The sequence below is a fragment of the Podarcis bocagei genome (assembly GCF_964188305.1).
Source record: "Podarcis bocagei genome assembly, chromosome: 15".
NCBI classification, from domain to species: Eukaryota; Metazoa; Chordata; class Lepidosauria; order Squamata; family Lacertidae; genus Podarcis; species Podarcis bocagei.
The window spans coordinates 42,103,257-42,121,688 of record NC_138141.1 but is presented as its reverse complement, the minus strand read 5'-3'; the positions used below and the strand labels follow the sequence as shown (position 1 = coordinate 42,121,688).

The 18,432-nt window shown below is 44.5% G+C and overlaps 1 protein-coding gene across 4 annotated transcripts in view; it reads left to right on the top strand.

Moving 5' to 3' along the window:
- VMP1 (vacuole membrane protein 1) overlaps window positions 1-18,432 on the top strand; it is a 109,523-nt gene that overhangs the window by 72,342 nt on the left and 18,749 nt on the right. For all 4 annotated transcript variants that reach the window (XM_081172172.1, XM_081172175.1, XM_081172174.1 and 1 more), the window contains exons 9-10: window positions 10,776-10,892; window positions 14,756-14,817. In XM_081172172.1, the coding sequence (XP_081028298.1) occupies window positions 10,776-10,892; window positions 14,756-14,817 (179 nt within the window). The remainder of the gene's footprint in view (window positions 1-10,775; window positions 10,893-14,755; window positions 14,818-18,432) is intronic.

Below are 18,432 nucleotides of genomic sequence, written 5' to 3'. Positions count from 1 at the left end.
TTGACTGTGAACAGCCAGTAGATTTTGTGGTGGTCTGGACTGACAGTGCGGAGAAAGTTATGAAAGTCCTGGTGGGACGTCACGTCCTGTCTAGGAGTCCAGATGAAAAAGAGGTGTCAACAGTGTTATCTCACATAGAAAGAGAAGCTTTTGGGAAGTGTTGTAGTTGAGAAAGCTTCATTCTAAGTGAGCCATGATGATGTTGGCATAATTTGCAGCCCATAGCAGTACACCGATCTGAACGTCCATGCTCTTCCCCAAAACTAAAGTAATTGTGGTTAGTTTTGAGGTTCTTATATTAATTTACTAGGTGCTGAACAGCTTGAGTCCAGGATAACTTAAGGATTGCTTATATCCCTGCCCAGTCACTGGGGTCTTCAAGGAAGTGACTGTTAGTGGTCTCTTGCGGCTCAGAAAACACGTTTCATATTTGTTGTTGTTGTTACTCAGACACACATTTCTGTTTATTTATATTGAATGTGTATACTGCCCAGCTGAGATCAGATGTTAAGTAGTTTTCTCAGAACTTCTGTGATGTCCTGTAGGTAACTTGGTTTGGGAAATGGAGTCTATATAGCCAAATGTGTTAAAAACAATACCTCATACCTTCACGCAGCAGACAATGCCGTTAAATTAGAATTAAAATGGCACCACCCATGCTCAGTATTTTGTCAAAAGAACCAGAGTTATTTGTCCTTAATTGCTCTATTCCCAAGATGGTCTTTAGAGTGGTTTACAGCTTTCTTGGTTATGGATGCATACGGTATCATGTTAACCGAATTAGTTGCAAAGTTTGTGTTCCGAGCTATAAAAGAGACATAAGCAACTTTTACATACCGTATTTTTCGCCCCATAAGACGCACCGGCCCATAAGACGCACCTAGATTTTGGGGGGGGGGGAAATAAAGGAAAAAAAAATTATTTCCCCCCCAGGTGCGCTGCGCTACACCAGGAGCTTGGGGCGTGCGGAGCTCAGCGCGCCCCAAGCTTCTGCGTGCCGGCAAGCAGTCCGCTAGCCCTGGGAGAGCCGCGGGGCTCTCCCAGGGCTAGCGGATCGCTGCGCTACACCAGGAGCTTGGGGCGTGCTGAGCTCAGCGCGCCCCAAGCTTCTAGGTGCGCGCAAGCAGTCCGCTGCCGCCCCAAGCCTCGCGCACCCGGTGGGACCTCCTGCCGGGTGCACGAGGCTTGCAGACACTCGCCCGAAGCAGGGGGAGCCCTCCCAAGGGCTCCCCGTGCTTCGGGCGACAGGCTGCCACCCCAAGCCTCGCGCACCCGGTGGGACCTCCTGCCGGGTGCGCGAGGCTTGCAGACACTCGCCCGAAGCAGGGGGAGCCCTCCCGAGGGCTCCCCGTGCTTCGGGCGACAGGCCGCCGCCCCAAGCCTCGCGCACCCGGTGGGACCTCCTGCCGGGCGCGCGAGGCTTGCAGGCATTTGCCCCATAAGACGCACCCCGATTTCCCCTTCATTTTTGGAGGGGAAAAAGTGCGTCTTATGGGGCGAAAAATACGGTAATTGTTAAAAGTGTACTGGTTTTGATTTTGTCCTAACCGTGTTTAAATTCTTAACAATTAAACCTGTATTGTTGGTGAACTGCCTTGTATTTCTGAATTTCTTTCCCCAACATTATTTGGAGTTACATATTTATTTAATTTTTTTAAAAAATTGGGATGCCTGTGGATTGTCAATAAGCAAGGACTTCATCTCGGTCGCGGTCCTGAAATCATCCCCAAAGGGCACAGTCTTGCAGGTCCAGTTGGCAATTGCTTGCTGTGTGTATATCTTGTTAGCGCACTGCATTGTGACATCTACCCAACCAGAAGTTTTGTTTTTTTTATGACAGCCTTACGTTACAGAAGTGCATGAAATGACCAGTGGTGAGGAATAATAATAATAATAATAATTTATTATTTATGCCCCGCCCATCTGGCTGGGCTTCCCCAGCCAGTCTGGGCGGCTTCCCAAAAAATATTAAAATACTGTAATACATCAAACATTAAAAGCTTCCTTAAACAGGGCTGCCTTCAGATGTCTTCTAAAAGTCTGGTAGTTGTTGTTCTCTTTGACATCTGGTGGGAGGGCGTTCCACAGGGTGGGTGCCACTACCGAGAAGGCCCTCTGCCTGGTTCCCTGTAACTTGACTTCTCGCAGTGAGGGAACCGCCAGAAGGCTCTCGGTGCTGGACCTCAGTGTCCGGGCAGAACGATGGGGGTGGAGGCACTCCTTCAGATATACAGTGGTGCCCCGCAAGACGAACGCCTCGCGAGACGAAAAACTCGCAAAACGAAAGGTTTTTTCGTTTTCGAGTTGCCTCGCAAGATGAATTTCCCTATGGGCTTGCTTCGCAAAACGAAGCTTGCCCCGCAAGCTCCGGGGACAGCGGGTCTTCCCCGCTGTCCCCGGACCTCTTTTGAAGCAAGGGGCGGCGGGGAGAAGCGATCTTCTCCCCGCAGCCCCAGGTCCGGGGACAGCGGGAAGCGCTTCCCGCTGTCCCCGGACCTCTTTTGAAGCAAGGGGCGGCGGGGAGAAGCTATCTTCTCCCCGCAGCCCCTTGCTTCAAAAGAGGGGACAAAGCGGCGCTTCCCCTCTGTCCCCGGACGGTCTCCATAGGAACACATTGATTGATTTTCAATGCATTCCTATGGGAAACCGTGCTTCGCAAGACGAAAAACTCGCAAGAAGAAAAAACTTGCGGAACGAATTAATTTCGTCTTGCGAGGCACCACTGTACTGGATACTTCTGATATCTGGATACAGATAAACTGGAACTTGTCTCTCTCTAGATGTTACTAAACTATGACTCCCAGCATCCCTGACAATGGGCCATTCTTGCTAGGGCTGGGGGGAGTTGCAGTTCTGCAGCCCTCTAAAGGGCCAAAGCTCCCCCCAAAAAACCCTGACTTAAATAAACTTGTCCCAAGACATAGAGGACTTTGTATATCATTAGTAACACCTTGAATCAGTACACCCCGAGCGTAAATTCTTGATTTCCTAATAAAACAGCAGTATGAGGAAGTCGATTCATTTGTAAATTAACCTTATGACTTTTTATAACATTGGGTTGTGATAGAATACTCTCTGTTCAGGGTTATGATAGAAATAGTTGGAGGGCAAAAAATAGAAACCTTTCTGTGCTTGTTTTGGTCTTTCAGCTGGCTAAACCCGTTTTATTTTGATTTTACTTAATTTATGTTTCTATGTTTTCTGTTGCGTTTCAAGATCTCTTTGTTTTATTTTTTGGGAACCGTGCCATTCAGATTCCCAGGATGACACGGACTTAACAGCATTTTGGAGCAGATTTGGAAGCATACACATTAAAGCCTACAGAAATGTACTTTAGAAAGCTTTTTGGCCTGATCCATGTCTAGCAGCTCATTTGAGTCACTCAGTTCAGGCCTTCATTGCATTAGAGATGCTGGATCTGACTCACCAGCTTTCAGTCACCCTCGCATGAGGCATCTTTGAATAAGCTGACTTGAGCTGAAGTAAGCTCAATATAACTGGAAATCATGGGGTGGGAGAGAGAGAAAGAGATTTAAACTGCCCTTGTCTGCCTCCATTTTTACTTTTTTTCCTGTGCGCTTGTTAAATTATCTGCTAACTCATGGCCTGCTTTGGTAAAAAAAAATCCCTTCATTATGACATTATGTTGTCCCTGTTGGCTTTTAAAAGTTTAATGTGCCGTAAGATGTTTTATAGGAAGCTATTAATAGATGGAATGAAATAAATAAATGTAGTAATTAAGCAGCAGCCATTTTCTCCCTCTTTTTTTTGTGAGATGCCTTTTGTGTGGAAGGGCACCTAAGCAGCTCAATTGTATTGTTTTGCTTTTTTGTGAAGGAAAGTGAGTCAGACTTTGCGCTTTCGTGAAGTTCTCATTTTCGAAATATTATTATTTTTCATTATTGTTATTGCTGCGTTAGTTTATATCCCCTTCTTCCTCTGAGGGCTTCAGCGGTAGCCTTCTCTCTCTCCTAGTCATTTTATCCTAACCCTGTGAGGTAGGTTAGTCTGAAAGATAGCTGTGGGCGTAAGTTCACCCAGAGAGACAAGAGTGGGGATTTATTTAATTGTGCATTTGAAATAAACATTCTGCATCTGTTTCGAAGCAAATGCAGCGTAAAACACTGGTTCTTGCAAAATTTAGTTCATTTATATCAAGGCGACTTATATGGGGGTTTCTGGCCTGGATTCCGTTAAAACTCTGGGCAGACCTCAGCTTCATCAAGCAAGCTCAGTAGATGTGCCTCAGACCAGCAAATATCAAAAATGTTACAGTTTAGGGCAAAACTATATTAACATTTTTAAAATTCATGCTTTCTCATACTCTTGTCCTCATTTACAGCTAGGTAGCCGTGTTGGTCTGCCATAGTCAAAATAAAAAAATTCCTTCCAGTAGCACCTTAAAGACCAACTAAGTTAGTTCTTGGTATGAGCTTTTGTGTGCATGCACACTTCTTCAGATACACTGAAACAGAAGTTGCCAGATCCTTATATATAGTGAGAAGGTGGGGAGGGGTATTACTCAGAAGGGTGGTGGGAATGGGAGATTGGCAGATAGCTGAGATGAGCCTGTTGACGACTCTTAACGACTGCAATAGGTCTTACAGGAAAAGGCAAGGGGTGAGAAGGTGAAAAATGGCTTAGTCATGTATAATGAGATAAGAATCCAATGTCTTTGTTCAGACCACGTCTCTCCATGGTTTTAAGTTTGGTAATGAGTTGCAATTGATATAATTGTTTATATCAATTGATAAAATGTATCAATTTATATCAATTGATAAATTGATATAAATGTTTCAGTGTATCTGAAGAAGTGTGCATGCACACGAAAGCTCATACCAAGAACTAACTTAGTTGGTCTTTAAGGTGCTACTGGAAGGAATCTTGTCCTCATTGTAAGCAATCACACATTAATAAACTTGAACTGAACAGGGAACAAAATTAAAACAGATGTAGATGAGGGGGGAAATTGTGACATCCCCCATCACACATAGGCCCAGACCACATCCACATTGTACGGTTAAAGCACTCTTATTTCACTTTTAAAATCATGGCTCCCTAAATGCGCGAGGAATCCTGGGAACTGCAGTTTGTTAAGGGTCTCCTGACACCGCTTAGCTCTTTTAACAAACTACAGTTCCCAGGATGCTTTGGGTGTAACCCGTGACTCTAAAAGTGGAAAAGGAGTGCTTTAAATGTACTGCCCACTCAGAGCTTTAACCAGCTCACCCGAAATTTGGCAGTCAGGTAAAGTTGAGCCCAGGTTCGCTCTAGACTTGCCTGTCACCCCTCTCCATCTATAGGGTGAAGTTTTCTGTTTATGACGACCGCCCTGCAAGGCGGAACCGAGGTTTACCTGGAAAAGGATGCACACCATTTCTGGTGAATGTGATGGGTTTTCCCCCTCCCCCTTCGTAGGTTGTGCAATGTTGGTGCACGTTTTAATTTGGAAAAATGTGATTTGTCTTTTGAATCCGCCTTCCTCCTTACCCTGTGCATTACGACATCCACAGCTTAATCTCCAGAACATTTTGTCCTCTTTTTCTTACCGAGACAAGTAAACACATCTCCTCTGGGTTCTGCTCGTAGTAGCAGTGAATCAGTCACCAGATTCTTCGCTGCCAGTGGCACCAGGGCCATTGCGTTAATCGCACAGATAAATAGAAGGAAATCGGATATTTAAAGGGTTCTGAAAGGGACGACGGCTTCCCCAGGGTCTCAAGAGTTTTAATTGGTTTACTCTGCAAAGTTCTTCTATAGTCAAATTTAACTCTGCCTTTGGTAACAAGTTTATACGATACGTGCTGAGGACCGCAGGGGGGTTGGAACCAGAACTCCAGCAAAACAAACACAGAAACATTTGTTCTTATAACTCAATATGGGGATAGCCAACATGGTTTCCCCTCCCCCCCCCCGTCGTTTTGGACTACAAGTCCCATCATCCCCAGCCAACGATAAGGGATAATGGGAGTTGTAGTCCAAATCATCTGTAGGGTGCCACGTTGGCTAACTTTGGCCTGGATTGCCTGACCCCAGCTGTCTGGGACCTTGTTAGGGACTGGGGATTGTATTGGCTATTTAAAATGTTTTCATTTTATTCTCATTTTAACACATACAGCGCCTTTATTGATTTTGAAAGACAAGTATAACATATCCCAAATGAAAAGTTGCAAGCCACTCACCCTGTTTCACTGTCCAATTTGCAAGACAAAAGTAGAGAGATACATTTCCCAATTTTGGAAAAAACTGCATTATTATAATTTATTATTATTATTATTATTGAAATTATATCTGTTGTGATCTCACTGTGAGTGCAGTAACTGCAGAAAAGAAGGATAAATGAACCAGACTCGAGTTTTCTTACTTCCTCATACCCCTCTCTCCTTTTAAAAAAGGGAGTGGGAGAGAGGAAGCCCCTTTTAGCGAGAGTAGGTACTGACAGGACTCTGGATGAATTTATCTTCTTCAAGGAGAGCTGTGTTAATCTGGGCCAAATCCAGGCTGTTGCATTTCTCTTGCATACCTTGTCTAGACTGGGGATAAAGAGTCACATTTTAAATGTGCTGTATAATGCGTCTGAACACTTAGCGCATCAGCGTGGCAAGTCAGATATTTTTACGATCCTTTTAAGCAAAGGTTGACCATTTAGCTGGGGCAGTAACAGCAATAATACTTAGAATGAGCATTTTAGATGGCTCAAAGCTATCACAGGTACATTCTCTCTCAGTAGGCCTTACGCTACAACAACCTAGTAAGGTAGTCCATTGCTGTTATTTCCATGTTTGGACATCCATTGCGGGGGTTGGGTTGGAACATTTAGGCCTCCAGGTACGTTTGCTGGACTATTTTAATTCATTATACTTATTGAACTAAGCTCCTATACTTCTAAGCGGTTGACAAATATTAAAACTACCAATAAAAGCCAGCTAGGTTTTTTTTTTATAAAAAAATTAAAATTAACAGTAAAAAAAGAGATTAAAACACAGCAGCAGCTAGGTGTCTGGGTACGGTTGCCCAAACTACGTGTTTCAAGCAGTTGCTTAAATAAGCAGCGCCTGATGTCAATAAGCAGGGAGTTCCAAAGTGCAGATGCTGCCACATCCATAAGATTGATTTCTTACAACTGTGGAGCAGGTGTTTTGTGGAACCTGTAACAATGCCAGTGGTTGGACTACAGCTCCCATCATCCCTTGCCCTTGTCCATGCTGATTGGGGCTGATGAGGGTTGGGAGTCCTGCAACATATGGAGGGCCACAGGTTTGTCAGCCCTGATATATCACCTCCCATCCCAGCAACCATCAATTGGACAAGGCCCTATTCTGTGTTTAGACAATGCGTGAGGTGCTGGACTATTATGGGCTGCCACAACAATTGTCCCGAAGCCGTGGAATGTCTGCCCCCCCAAAAAAAGTACACAGTACCCCTCCGCAGGGGCGATTGCAAAGAGACAAGATCGGCGCAATAGATCTTTCAGAGACTAGCAGGAAGCCTGTGGTGTAGATTTTGGTACATTCGGTTTCTTTACTCACTTACTCCGCAGAATCAGTGAGCCGTGCCCAGGAACCATGCATGGTGGGGGTTTTGTGCACCTGAGGGGTTTGTGGGGTTTTCCTGAAGGAGCGTCTCCACCCCCATCATTCTCTGAGGTCCAGCTCCAAGGAGGGCCTTCTGCCAGTTCCCTCACTGCGAGAAGTGACATTGCAGGGAACCAGGCAGAGGGCCTTTTTGGTGGTGGCACCCATCCTGTGGAACGCCCTCCCACCAGATGTCAAGGAAAGAAACAACTACCTGACTTTTAGAAGAAATCTGAAGGCAGCCCTGTTTAGGGAAGTTTTTAATGTCTGATGTTTTCTTGTGCTTTTAATTTTGTCGGGAGCCGCCCAGAGTGGCTGGGGAAACCCAGCCAGATGGGCGGGGTATAAATAATAAATTATTCTTCTTCTTCTTCTTCTTCTTCTTCTTCTTCTTCTTCTTCTTCTTCTTCTTCTTCTTCTTCTTCTTCTTCTTCTTCTTCCTTATCACATAGCAGCCCTCCCTCACCCCCAGACCAACACTGCAAGCTGCTTTTTGAAACGTGAGGGAGTTTTCAAAAGCAGCGCTTGACAGGGAATGAGAGTCTGCTTTCTGTGAGAGTGAGTGGATTGGGGCCCAAGATCCATGCAAACTCTTGGGGGTGGCTAGTAGCTTGGTATCCCCTTCCAACACTGGGAAGGGCTGTACTGCAGTGGTAGAGCATATCTACCTTGCATGCATAAGGTTCTTGGTATCTCCAGGTATTGCATGCCTGAAGCGTGACTGCTAGGCAGTGTAGACAATGCCAAGCCAAATGGACCAGTAGCTCTAACTCCCTATCAGCCTGCGTCCCTGAAACCCAGAAATAGAAATTAACAAAAAATCCCAAGAGGGTGGTGTGCACCTGGCGCTGCTAGCAAAATATTACAACCATTTACAGTTGCATGATAGGCTTCCTACAGGCTTCCTAACCTACCACACAGGGTTGTTGTGGGGATAAAATGGAGAAACAGAAGCATGGAGCTCTGTGGAGGAAAGATGGCGTGTACAATAATAATACAGTGGTACCTCAGGTTAAGTACTTAATTCGTTCCGGAAGTCCGTTCTTAACCTGAAACTGTTCTTAACCTGAAGCACCACTTTAGCTAATGGGACCTCCTGCTGCTGCCGCACCGCCGGAGCACGATTTCTGTTCTCATCCTGAAGCAAAGTTCTTAACCCGAGGTAATATTTCTGGGTAATATTTCTGAGTCTGTAACCTGAAACGTATGTAACCCGAGGTACCACTGTATACCCCACAAGTGTCTCAGGGAAAAATGAGACATCCTGTTTTCTCGCGCACAGCGGCCATTTTGGGCTCCATGATTTCCCCCCAAATCTCACCCCGAAAAAGCTTTTCCTACACCCCGAAAAAGCACTTTTGGGGGGCCGCAATCGCACGCAGCACCCCAAAAAGCGTGTGCAAGCATGGCCCCCAAAAGAACACGTTTTTCGGGCTCCGTGATCTCATGCAGGTCACGTGACTCATGTAGGAGCAGGGCGAGAAGACACACATCCCGGTTTTGGTGGAACAAACCTTTTTTTGGCTTCATCTTTCTCTCAGCAGCACACACGCACAGCAATAAATACCAAGGTTGAGTTTATTTTGTTTTCCCCCCTTCTGTCTTTTGTTTCAGATGCAATTCATGAGGGATCAGTCTCAGAGACTGACTCACCGGGCCAAGTACACTTGTTTGGGGGGTGGGGGCTGATGGGGGGACCTTCTTTTTAATGTATGGCTTTAAAATGGCTGGCTGTGGTTTTGTGCATTTCTTACGAAAGACGTCTGCGAGCTGTTTCTAATCTGGGGCTCGCAAGAGAGAATCGGGGCAGGGTCTGTTGTTTGTCTAGGACATTGTCTAGCTGAGGTCTCCCCAGTTTTTTGGAAATTTATGTGCTGTAACACCAGCATTCTTGGGCACGAGCCTTTTTTAAATTAGGAGAAAATGAGAGCTCGCATATTTTGTGCTGTTTTTCCAAAGGATTAAGGACTTCATAAGGAGACGTGAGGCTCATCTACTGCAGTAGTCTTCAAGCTTTCCAGACCCTGGACCCACCATTAACCCAAACATGCACTTAAATGCTTATAGGGTGGTGGTGCTGTGTTTACAACCCACCTTGGTCTCCTAGTGGGTCGTGACCGACCACTGGAAGATGAAGGATCCAGTTCAGCCTTCTTCAACATGGTATCTTCCAGATATTATTGGACTGCAGCTCCCATCATCCTCAGCCATTGGTCAAGCTGGCTGGAGGTTGATGGGAAATGGAGGCCAAAACATCTGGAGGGCCCCAGGTAACAGAAGGTTGATCTAAAACCCAACATCCCTGTTTTCCACAGTGGCTATCCACATACCACTGGGAACATAGGAGCCTTCTGGATCAGGCCACTGGCCTGTCTAGTCCAGAGTCTTGTTCTTCTCAAGGTGGACTCCCAAAAGCCCACAAGCATAGCATCACAGCAAAAACCCTCCTCCACTATCCCCCCCACACACACACCGTCAGCAACTAATCTTCCTAATACTGTTTGCTGTATTTTCTTCCCTTTGTTGCTTGGTTTTTAACTGATCTTCGGCTGCTTTCTAGTTTGAGTAGTTTAAGTTGCTTGAGGCACTTTTTGTAGAACATGACGAATAAATGCCAAAGTTAATGATGATGAAAGATGTATAGACTGCCCCGAAACATGGAGGTTCTGTTTACGGCTGAGAACTGTTGCTAGGCCTGTGATTCTCCATGGACTTCTCCAGTTTCCCGATGGCTGTTTGGCATTACAGTGGCACCTCAGGTTAAGTACTTAATTCGTTCCAGAGGTCCGTTTCATATGCAGTACACAGATTCCATCTTCCCTTAAGTCACAGGGATATATTGAAAGATACTTTGGGATGAACAATCTGAATCTCCTTTAAAGCGATATCCTTGTACAGTGATACCTCAGGTTAAGTACTTAATTCGTTCCGGAGGTCCGTTCTTAACCTGAAACTGTTCTTAACCTGAAGCACCACTTTAGCTAATGGGGCCTCCCGCTGCCGCCGCGCCGCCGGAGCACAATTTCTGTTCTCATCCTGAAGCAAAGTTCTTAACCCGATGTAATATTTCTGGGTTAGCGGAGTCTGTAACCTGAAGCGTATGTAACCTGAAGCTTATGTAACCCAAGGTACCACTGTAATCAAGTTATGGGGAAATTCTCCCTCTTATCTTACTCCTTTTCCTCTCTCTTAACTTTACAGATTCCAAACCCTCTTTTCGACCTGGCCGGGATAACGTGTGGACATTTCCTCGTTCCCTTTTGGACGTTCTTCGGCGCCACCCTGATTGGAAAAGCAATAATCAAGATGCACATTCAGGTAATGGCGCTGGCCTCTCTTGCAGAAACACCGTGCTTCCATCCGGGCCTTTTCACGCACTTCCCTTCTCAATCGTAATTGCTGTTTCCAGGCAGTCTCTGACACTGGCTGTGTTAATGTTGAGCACTGATTGGAATGTGCCAGTGACGTCACTATCAGACCTACCGTTATTCTCTTCCCACCCACTACCCACCCCTCCTCCTGGGGCAGCCTAATGACTGAAAGCACAAAATATGTGAACCTGCTTTGCATTTTGCATCAGCCGTGAAAGCATTAAGTGGCTCAACCTTCTTCCCACCACCCCACTTCCCCATCTGCAATAAAGGAAGCAATAATATTAGTCATAGTCAGTTTATTTATATGCCACATTTTCCACAAATACCTTGTGCCCTGAATGGTTTGCAGAAAACGAACAATTGAAAGTCTAATAATTAGCACAGCGCCCATAGCTTTTAATAAAAAGTATTACGTCTTGTAGACCTTGTCTCTTGTAGGGAGACAGTCCTCTCTTTACTACATGCAGTACGTATAAATATTGATTGTAAATTGGAGTAAAACCTGAGTCCCCTAATTTATAGTACTGGTTGGCCAAAGTTTGGGATATAGCCTGTAGGGTTAAACTGACTAATAAAACCCAGGTCGGAGAGGGTAGGCAAAATGGTAACCTTTGAAAAATAACCTTTTGAAAATCATGTTCTGGTGTAACAAGGTACAAGAAAATTTGAATGCTTATCCTCTATTGAGATTACTTTAAGACCATTATGTACTCCGTGAATATTAGCTGCTCTTTTTTCGCTTAATTAAAAGAAACATGATTTGATAACATTTAGCTGCCGTATGCATGTTGCATCCTGTTAAAGAAAAAGGTCATATTGGGGGATTATAATACCTCTACAAGGATAGTTCAACCCTTTCATAACATCAAAAGTGTGAAAATGACAGAGGTGGCCAACATCTTGCCTTCCAGATGTTAGGCTACATGTGCCATCAATCCCGGCCCACACTGCCCAGACAATCGGGGAGAATGAGTTCACTATTAGTCAGTAGGATAACTAAACATCTATAGGCTTCCCTGAGGATAAATAGTCTGGGAGCTGGGGGGAAAACCTTGCTCTGGTGAGATAAGTTTTAGAGGACGTGCTGTTCCATAGTTGTTGTTTCAGAATGTCATTTATAATGATCTACACCCACATGTGGTTTTGGGGTGATGGCGTGAGTGGATTTCCCAGACTATTCAACATTGGGTGAACCCTGCATCTGCCATAAAAGTGTGTGATCTCCCCCTCCTTGCTCCCAGCTTTCAGCCAGCGTGGAACTATTATCTCGTTGTGTCTGTTTATCCACACGCATTGTGGTACAGAGCCCTAAACTTTTCTTGTGTGTGTGTTTATTTTTTTCTGATATAGCTGAGGATTTTAGGAAATGTAGCTGTCACAGAAGATTTGCGGCGTAATCCCCTGCCCTCCATGCCAAACAGGAAGCTTCTGGGCTCGGCCCAGCAGCTCGTTTTACTGTTGCGTTTAATTGGCCTTTAAATCCGCACCGCAAAATCGAGTATACTAATGGCGAGCTGATTCTCAGAGTGCGGGTCCTTTATGGGGCCAAATTGGATCCCCTCACATGCGTGAGGCAGGTGGCTCAGGGATGCCAAAAGGTTTGCAGAGCCAGCGGCCTTTGCGGTTTTGATGGGCTCCCATTAGCCCTATCTAGCGAGGCCGATGGGACAGGAGTAACAAAATATGTGGAGAGGGCCACATTTAATGGATGCTTTGCACCTGAACAGGCTCTGAACCTAAACTTGTGACTTGTGAGACCCTCCTAATTTCTTGACTTTTAGCCACACCGCTCTCCTTATGGGGCGTGGCCTGCGCCCAAGTATGTGTGCATACAAGTGATCTGTAGTAGAAAGAGCCACTCACCCCCGATTTAGTGAAAGGGAGGCAGGGGTGGGGAGATCTGGAGGTGGCCCAAACCACAAAATGCTCCCTTCATCCTTGATTTATGGAGTCTAGTGCCCTTGCGGTTGTATCTGTCACTGACACACAATTTCCCCATTATTTTGTTTTATTTTTAAAGTTGTTTTTCTCTGAATTCCTTGAGCAAACAATCCGTTTAGAAACAAAACAAAACTTGGATACCTATTTTAAGAGGACAGATACCTCGTCAAGTGATAAGCTTTCTTCTGGATGGCACCAGTCCTGTCTGCTAGTTGGGTTAAAGTATTTTAAATTCTCCATTTTTTAGGGGGGGGTGTACTCTGCACTTTAAAAGAAACACACGCACAAATTCCATGTCTTTATGGATTTGTTTTTGATATGTAGGGATAATTTTCCCACAATCGCTTTCCCATGGTCTGATATGGTACAGTCCAAGCATACTTTTACCACATAATGAGCTTTTAGTGCAAAGAGCATCTTATTTTCCTGACCATGGCAGATTTTGATCCATCCAATGGCCAATAAATTAAAGGCTTAAAAGCACGAATGGGAACAATCTGTGGCCCTGCAGGTGTGTGTTTTGACGCCAGCTCCATTCAGGCCCAGCCAGCATGATGATTCGGTCAGGAATGATGAGAGCTGTAGTCCTGATATATTACAGGTTCCCCGTCCCTTCTTTAAAAGCTGCTTAGATTTCATTTGCACAGTCTTGAATTTTGCTTCCATATGTTGCAAAACAGCGGTTTTTGCATCCCTTGCCATAGGCCATGCTGGTTGAAGCTGATAGTAGTTCAGCAACATTGGGGGGGGGGGGCGCTCATAGGTTAGTAACTCCTTGTACAAGAGGGGGCATCGTTGGAAATACTTCACAGTCTCCCGGTAGCCCATTTCACACACTACACAGGCCTAAGGGGTACTCACAGTAAAAGTCACAGCCATTTCGCTTCTCCCTTGGTCATCCTGCTGCTGCACTAATCCATGGTTTGGCTTAGCACTGAGTTCATGGTTTGTATCAAGCAAGACAAAGCACAAAGGGTAGCCAAGGTTTGTTCTTAGATTACTGCTTTGGGTTTGTCTGGAGGTAAGGCAAACCTTGGACCCCCCAGGTTCAGACGTAATGCTAGACCAAATCATCATTTAAAAGGTAAAGGGACCCCTGACCATTAGGTCCAGTCGTGGCCAACTCTGGGGTTGCGGCGCTCATCTCGCTTTATTGGCCGAGGGAGCTGGCATACAGCATCCGGGTCATGTGGCCAGCATGACTAAGCCGCTTCTGGCGAACCAGAGCAGCGCACGGAAACGCCGTTTACCTTCCTGCCAGAGCAGTATCTATTTATCTACTTGCACTTTGACGTGCTTTCGAACTGCTAGGTTGGCAGGAGCAGGGACCGAGCAATGGGAGCTCACCCCGTCGCGGGGATTCGAACCGCCAACCTTCTGATCGGCAAGTCCTAGGCTCTGTGGTTTAACCCACAGAGCCACCCGCGTCCCTCCAAATCATCATTTAGCTGCAGGTATTTAGCTCCAGGTATGTAGCAGCTGTGACTTTTACTGTGTGTACCTGCCCACTTTCTCCTTTGTGCTTGGCTACAGTTTGGCTTAGCATTGCCTATCAACCAGGCCATTGTGTAACAAATGTACAGTATCTGGTCCCCACTTTATAGTGATGAGGACATTGAGACACAATGGGTAAAACATTATGGGATCTGGGGAGAAGAGAGACACAAAGCTGCCTTTTCCAGCCAAAGTTGTGTGCCTAGTTTAATGCTTAGATGACCTTCACACTGGAAGAAATGTCAAGGCAAAGGGATAACAAAATAACAGGAGAGGATGATTAATTGCATTGGAAGACGGGCTGTAATCTTGAATTGTTTTGGCTTCCCCTTCAGTTGAATATGCCTCTGACGGATGTTTTCCCTCTTTCAGAAACTTTTTGTCATTATCACATTCAGCAAACATATAGTGGAACAGATGGTGGCCTTAATTGGGTGAGTAACTTTATAGCTGCCTACTGCCTCACCTTGTTGGGAAGTATTGCTGTTTTGAACCCTTTACAGCCTTGAGGGCAGACATCAGGTTGCCCTCTCAGATGAGGTTTGGCTACGCCATTGCCCAAGGGCTGATGGGAGTTGGAGTCTGGCAACAGATGGAGGGCGCCTTATGGACTTAACCCCTGCTCTGCTGCCCAAGAAGGAACAGAGGAGGGAGCCTGGGAAGAGAACGGAATTACTGCTCTTGGTTTGTTAACATTATATCCTGGGCTTTTTTGTCTTAATTTCAAAAGCGGTTCACACTTAAAAAAAGAAAAACCCAGCCACAGTGAAGTACCTACAGAATGATGCATACAGCAATTAAAATTGTAGCGAGAGGCAGAACAGAAGCCAACATTTATATCAGTACCATTTCAGTGGCTTGTCTCGAGTAAAACTTAATAGTTTCACTCAAGACAGTGTGTAGACCCACTGAAACTAACGAACCTAAGTTAGTCGTGTCCGTTAATTTCCATAGGTCTTCTCTAAGCAGGAAAAGCATTGGAGACAGCCCAGTAGAATTTACAGCCCAGTTTAGGACTGTAGCCATAGTCTTCTTGTTTTGTTGTCCAGTTGTGGTACTCTCCAGATGTTGCTGGAATACAGCTCCCATCACCCCTGATAATTGGCTACGTTGTGTGGGGCTCATTGGAGTTGGAGTCCTGCCACGCCTGGTCCAGCTCAACAAGATGCTTTTCATGTGTCCTGGGTACTTTATCTGCCTAAATGCCTGGCAGTGTGCTTGGTTGTATTGATATATATATATATGCTAAATGCTAAATACAGCCACACACTCACACCACTTAACACCTTAGTTTCTGAGTGGTGTACGGTAAGGTTAAAAATGATACAATAAAGAGAGAACCAACCATAAAATCAGTAAGCTTACTTAAATTGCTTGCGAAAATGAAGATATTCAACAACCTTCAATGTAGACAGTATATTTCTGAAGTACAAAGCTCCTCTTCAGAAGTGCCTTGGTACTAGAATGTGGAGTATATTTCAAAATGTCAAAGGAGAAAACAATGATTCTGGGGGTATTAGCAGCATGTTGTTTCTTTAGAAAAGCTTGCTCACTCTTCATAGACAAGCTATTCCTGTTTTAGAAAATACATGAATTCCCTATGTTTCCACACACCCCTTCCCAAATGAGTGTCCATCTGTCTTAGGAAGTGATTCAGACTTGTTTTAAAACGAAGAATTTATTGACTCTTACGGGCAGGAAATAGAGCAAGGCTGTAGATAACAAGCATGCAATTATTTTATATTTTTAAATATCTGTTGGCTTGTATCCTGTCTGCCCTGTCCCGTGTTAAAAGGGACAATAGGCAGAGTTTTTAAAAAGAAAAAAATGAATGCCCATTTATAAAGGCGTTGACGAATTGATATTGTGCCCATTCCCTTCCTTGCTGCTCCACATGACCAGCAACTGCTGAATAAATTCCGTATTGCACACATTTTTAATACAAATTCCACAAATACATGCAAAGGTATTGAAATCTCCACTCCCCATGAATGCAATTTGCAGAAATCACTTGAAAGTCATGCAGAAATTGGGTTAACCCTGGTGCAGAATCCTGATGTCTTGTTTTTTGTGTGTGTGTGGTTTTTTGTTTTTTGTTTTTGGAAACTACAGAAAACACCCAGTGCGCTCTCTCTCTGTATATATATGTAAAAAAAGATAAAGGACCCCCGGACAATTATAGTTTGTGTCCCAATTGTCAGGGCCAATTGTCAGGGCACAGTTGTAGTTCAGAATATCTGGTGGGCATCAGGTTGAGGAATTATACTTGGTCTTCAGCCTTTTCATTTTGGGGCCCATCATTACCCCCCCCCCCCCAATGCTATGTGGGACCCACTTTTATTTTGTACTGTATTCTTTCTTTCTTTCTTTCTTTCTTTCTTTCTTTCTTTCTTTCTTTCCTTCCTTCCTTCCTTCCTTCCTTCCTTCCTTCCTTCCTTTCTCTCCCTCCTCGCATTTCCTCCTGATTTCACTATATCTCTAGCCCTTCCCCATCCTAGGTTGAGATTTGATCGGGGTGTGTATGTGTGTGTTATGCTGTGTGTACAGTTGATAGAGCTAATATCCACGATCCTTAGTATTTTCTTGCGTGTATTTTGCTGGGTATGTGTGGATTTGTCTCAAAGATGCTTTTCAGAATCGCAATGTCTTGAAGTAATTGCTCTGGAAGTATGTAAACTAGACATGGGTAGCATTATGCAGAGGAGCTGGAGCGTCCAAAGTTACATTCTTGAACAATTCAGTGCTGGAACAAATCTGTTTTTTATAACTTCCGGAGCTTCCAAATGCATTGTCGTTGTTTACAAAATAAAAGTCTATTAGTGCACATTCATCATTGTAATGACCATTCTCAAAGGCAATCTGAAAGGTGGTGCAGTACAGATTTTCGCTGTGAATTAGGATTGCCCCCCCCCCATCTCCTAAACTACTGGAACACTTAATCGTACAAAGCAGAAGAGATTCAGGGAAGATCTGTATGCTAGTTCAACTATTATTGTAAACCACTTTGTGAAAGCTTTTTGCCTTGAAAAACAGGGTATAAATAGATTTTTAAGAAACCTGCTCTGAATGCAGACAGATCCAGGTTTTTATTATTATTTATTACATGTACCATATATTTCCATGTATAAGACACCCCCATGTATAAGACGCCCCCTGCTTTTAGGGACCCCAAATTTAGAAAATGGGCATATGCACTATCCATGTATAAGACGCCCCCAGATTTTTAACCTTATTTTAAAGTAAAGAAACCTAGTCTTATACATGGAAAAGTACGGTATACAGTATGAAAGCTGATGTTCTGAAGTTAGGGCTCTTCAAAAACACCCATAAATCTTCAGACCAAAACTAGTAGCGTTTTTCGTCCTCACTCATCAACTTTCAAGAGAGTTTCTATCTCTCCCCCCCCCCCTTACATTGCTTAATATCTTTGCAAAAGCTTCTATCAGATTCCGAACTTTGTTGGGTGGTTCACCTCAGGCTTCAAAAATGTTCTCGGGAGATGGGAAGACTTCTGGAATGTCCTGATATCGTTTGGCTTTTTTTATTATTATTATTTCTGTCTCTCAAACATGACCTCATCTGTGTCTCTCCAGAGTAGCGTATATAAAACCATGTGCAAAAACCACAGGAGGAACCAGAATTTCTTAATCATTATCGGACGCAAAGTGTAGCTCACCCTTTTGCGGTGCACAATGTAAACTTGCTAGGCATGTTCTTCTTCCTGGTAGATTTAATTGAAGACAGCCGGAGTCAAATCTAGGCTGCAGATTTTTTTGCACCATTACCTGGGAGCAAATCCCATCTGAACCAGCGAGGTTTGCTTTCTATGTAAGCAGATCCCATTGGGCTTCTTGAATATCCCCACCCACTTCCAGGCATGGGCTGCAAAAATTTCCTATTATTGCCAGACGCTGTGCTTGTGGCAACCTATATTTATAAAATCAAATGCATGCACACAATATTTTACTTTATATTTTGGGCAGGGGGGTGTGCAGTGAGTGATTTCCATAGCCGTTCTGTGCTGTATATATTCTTTGAAAGATACACAG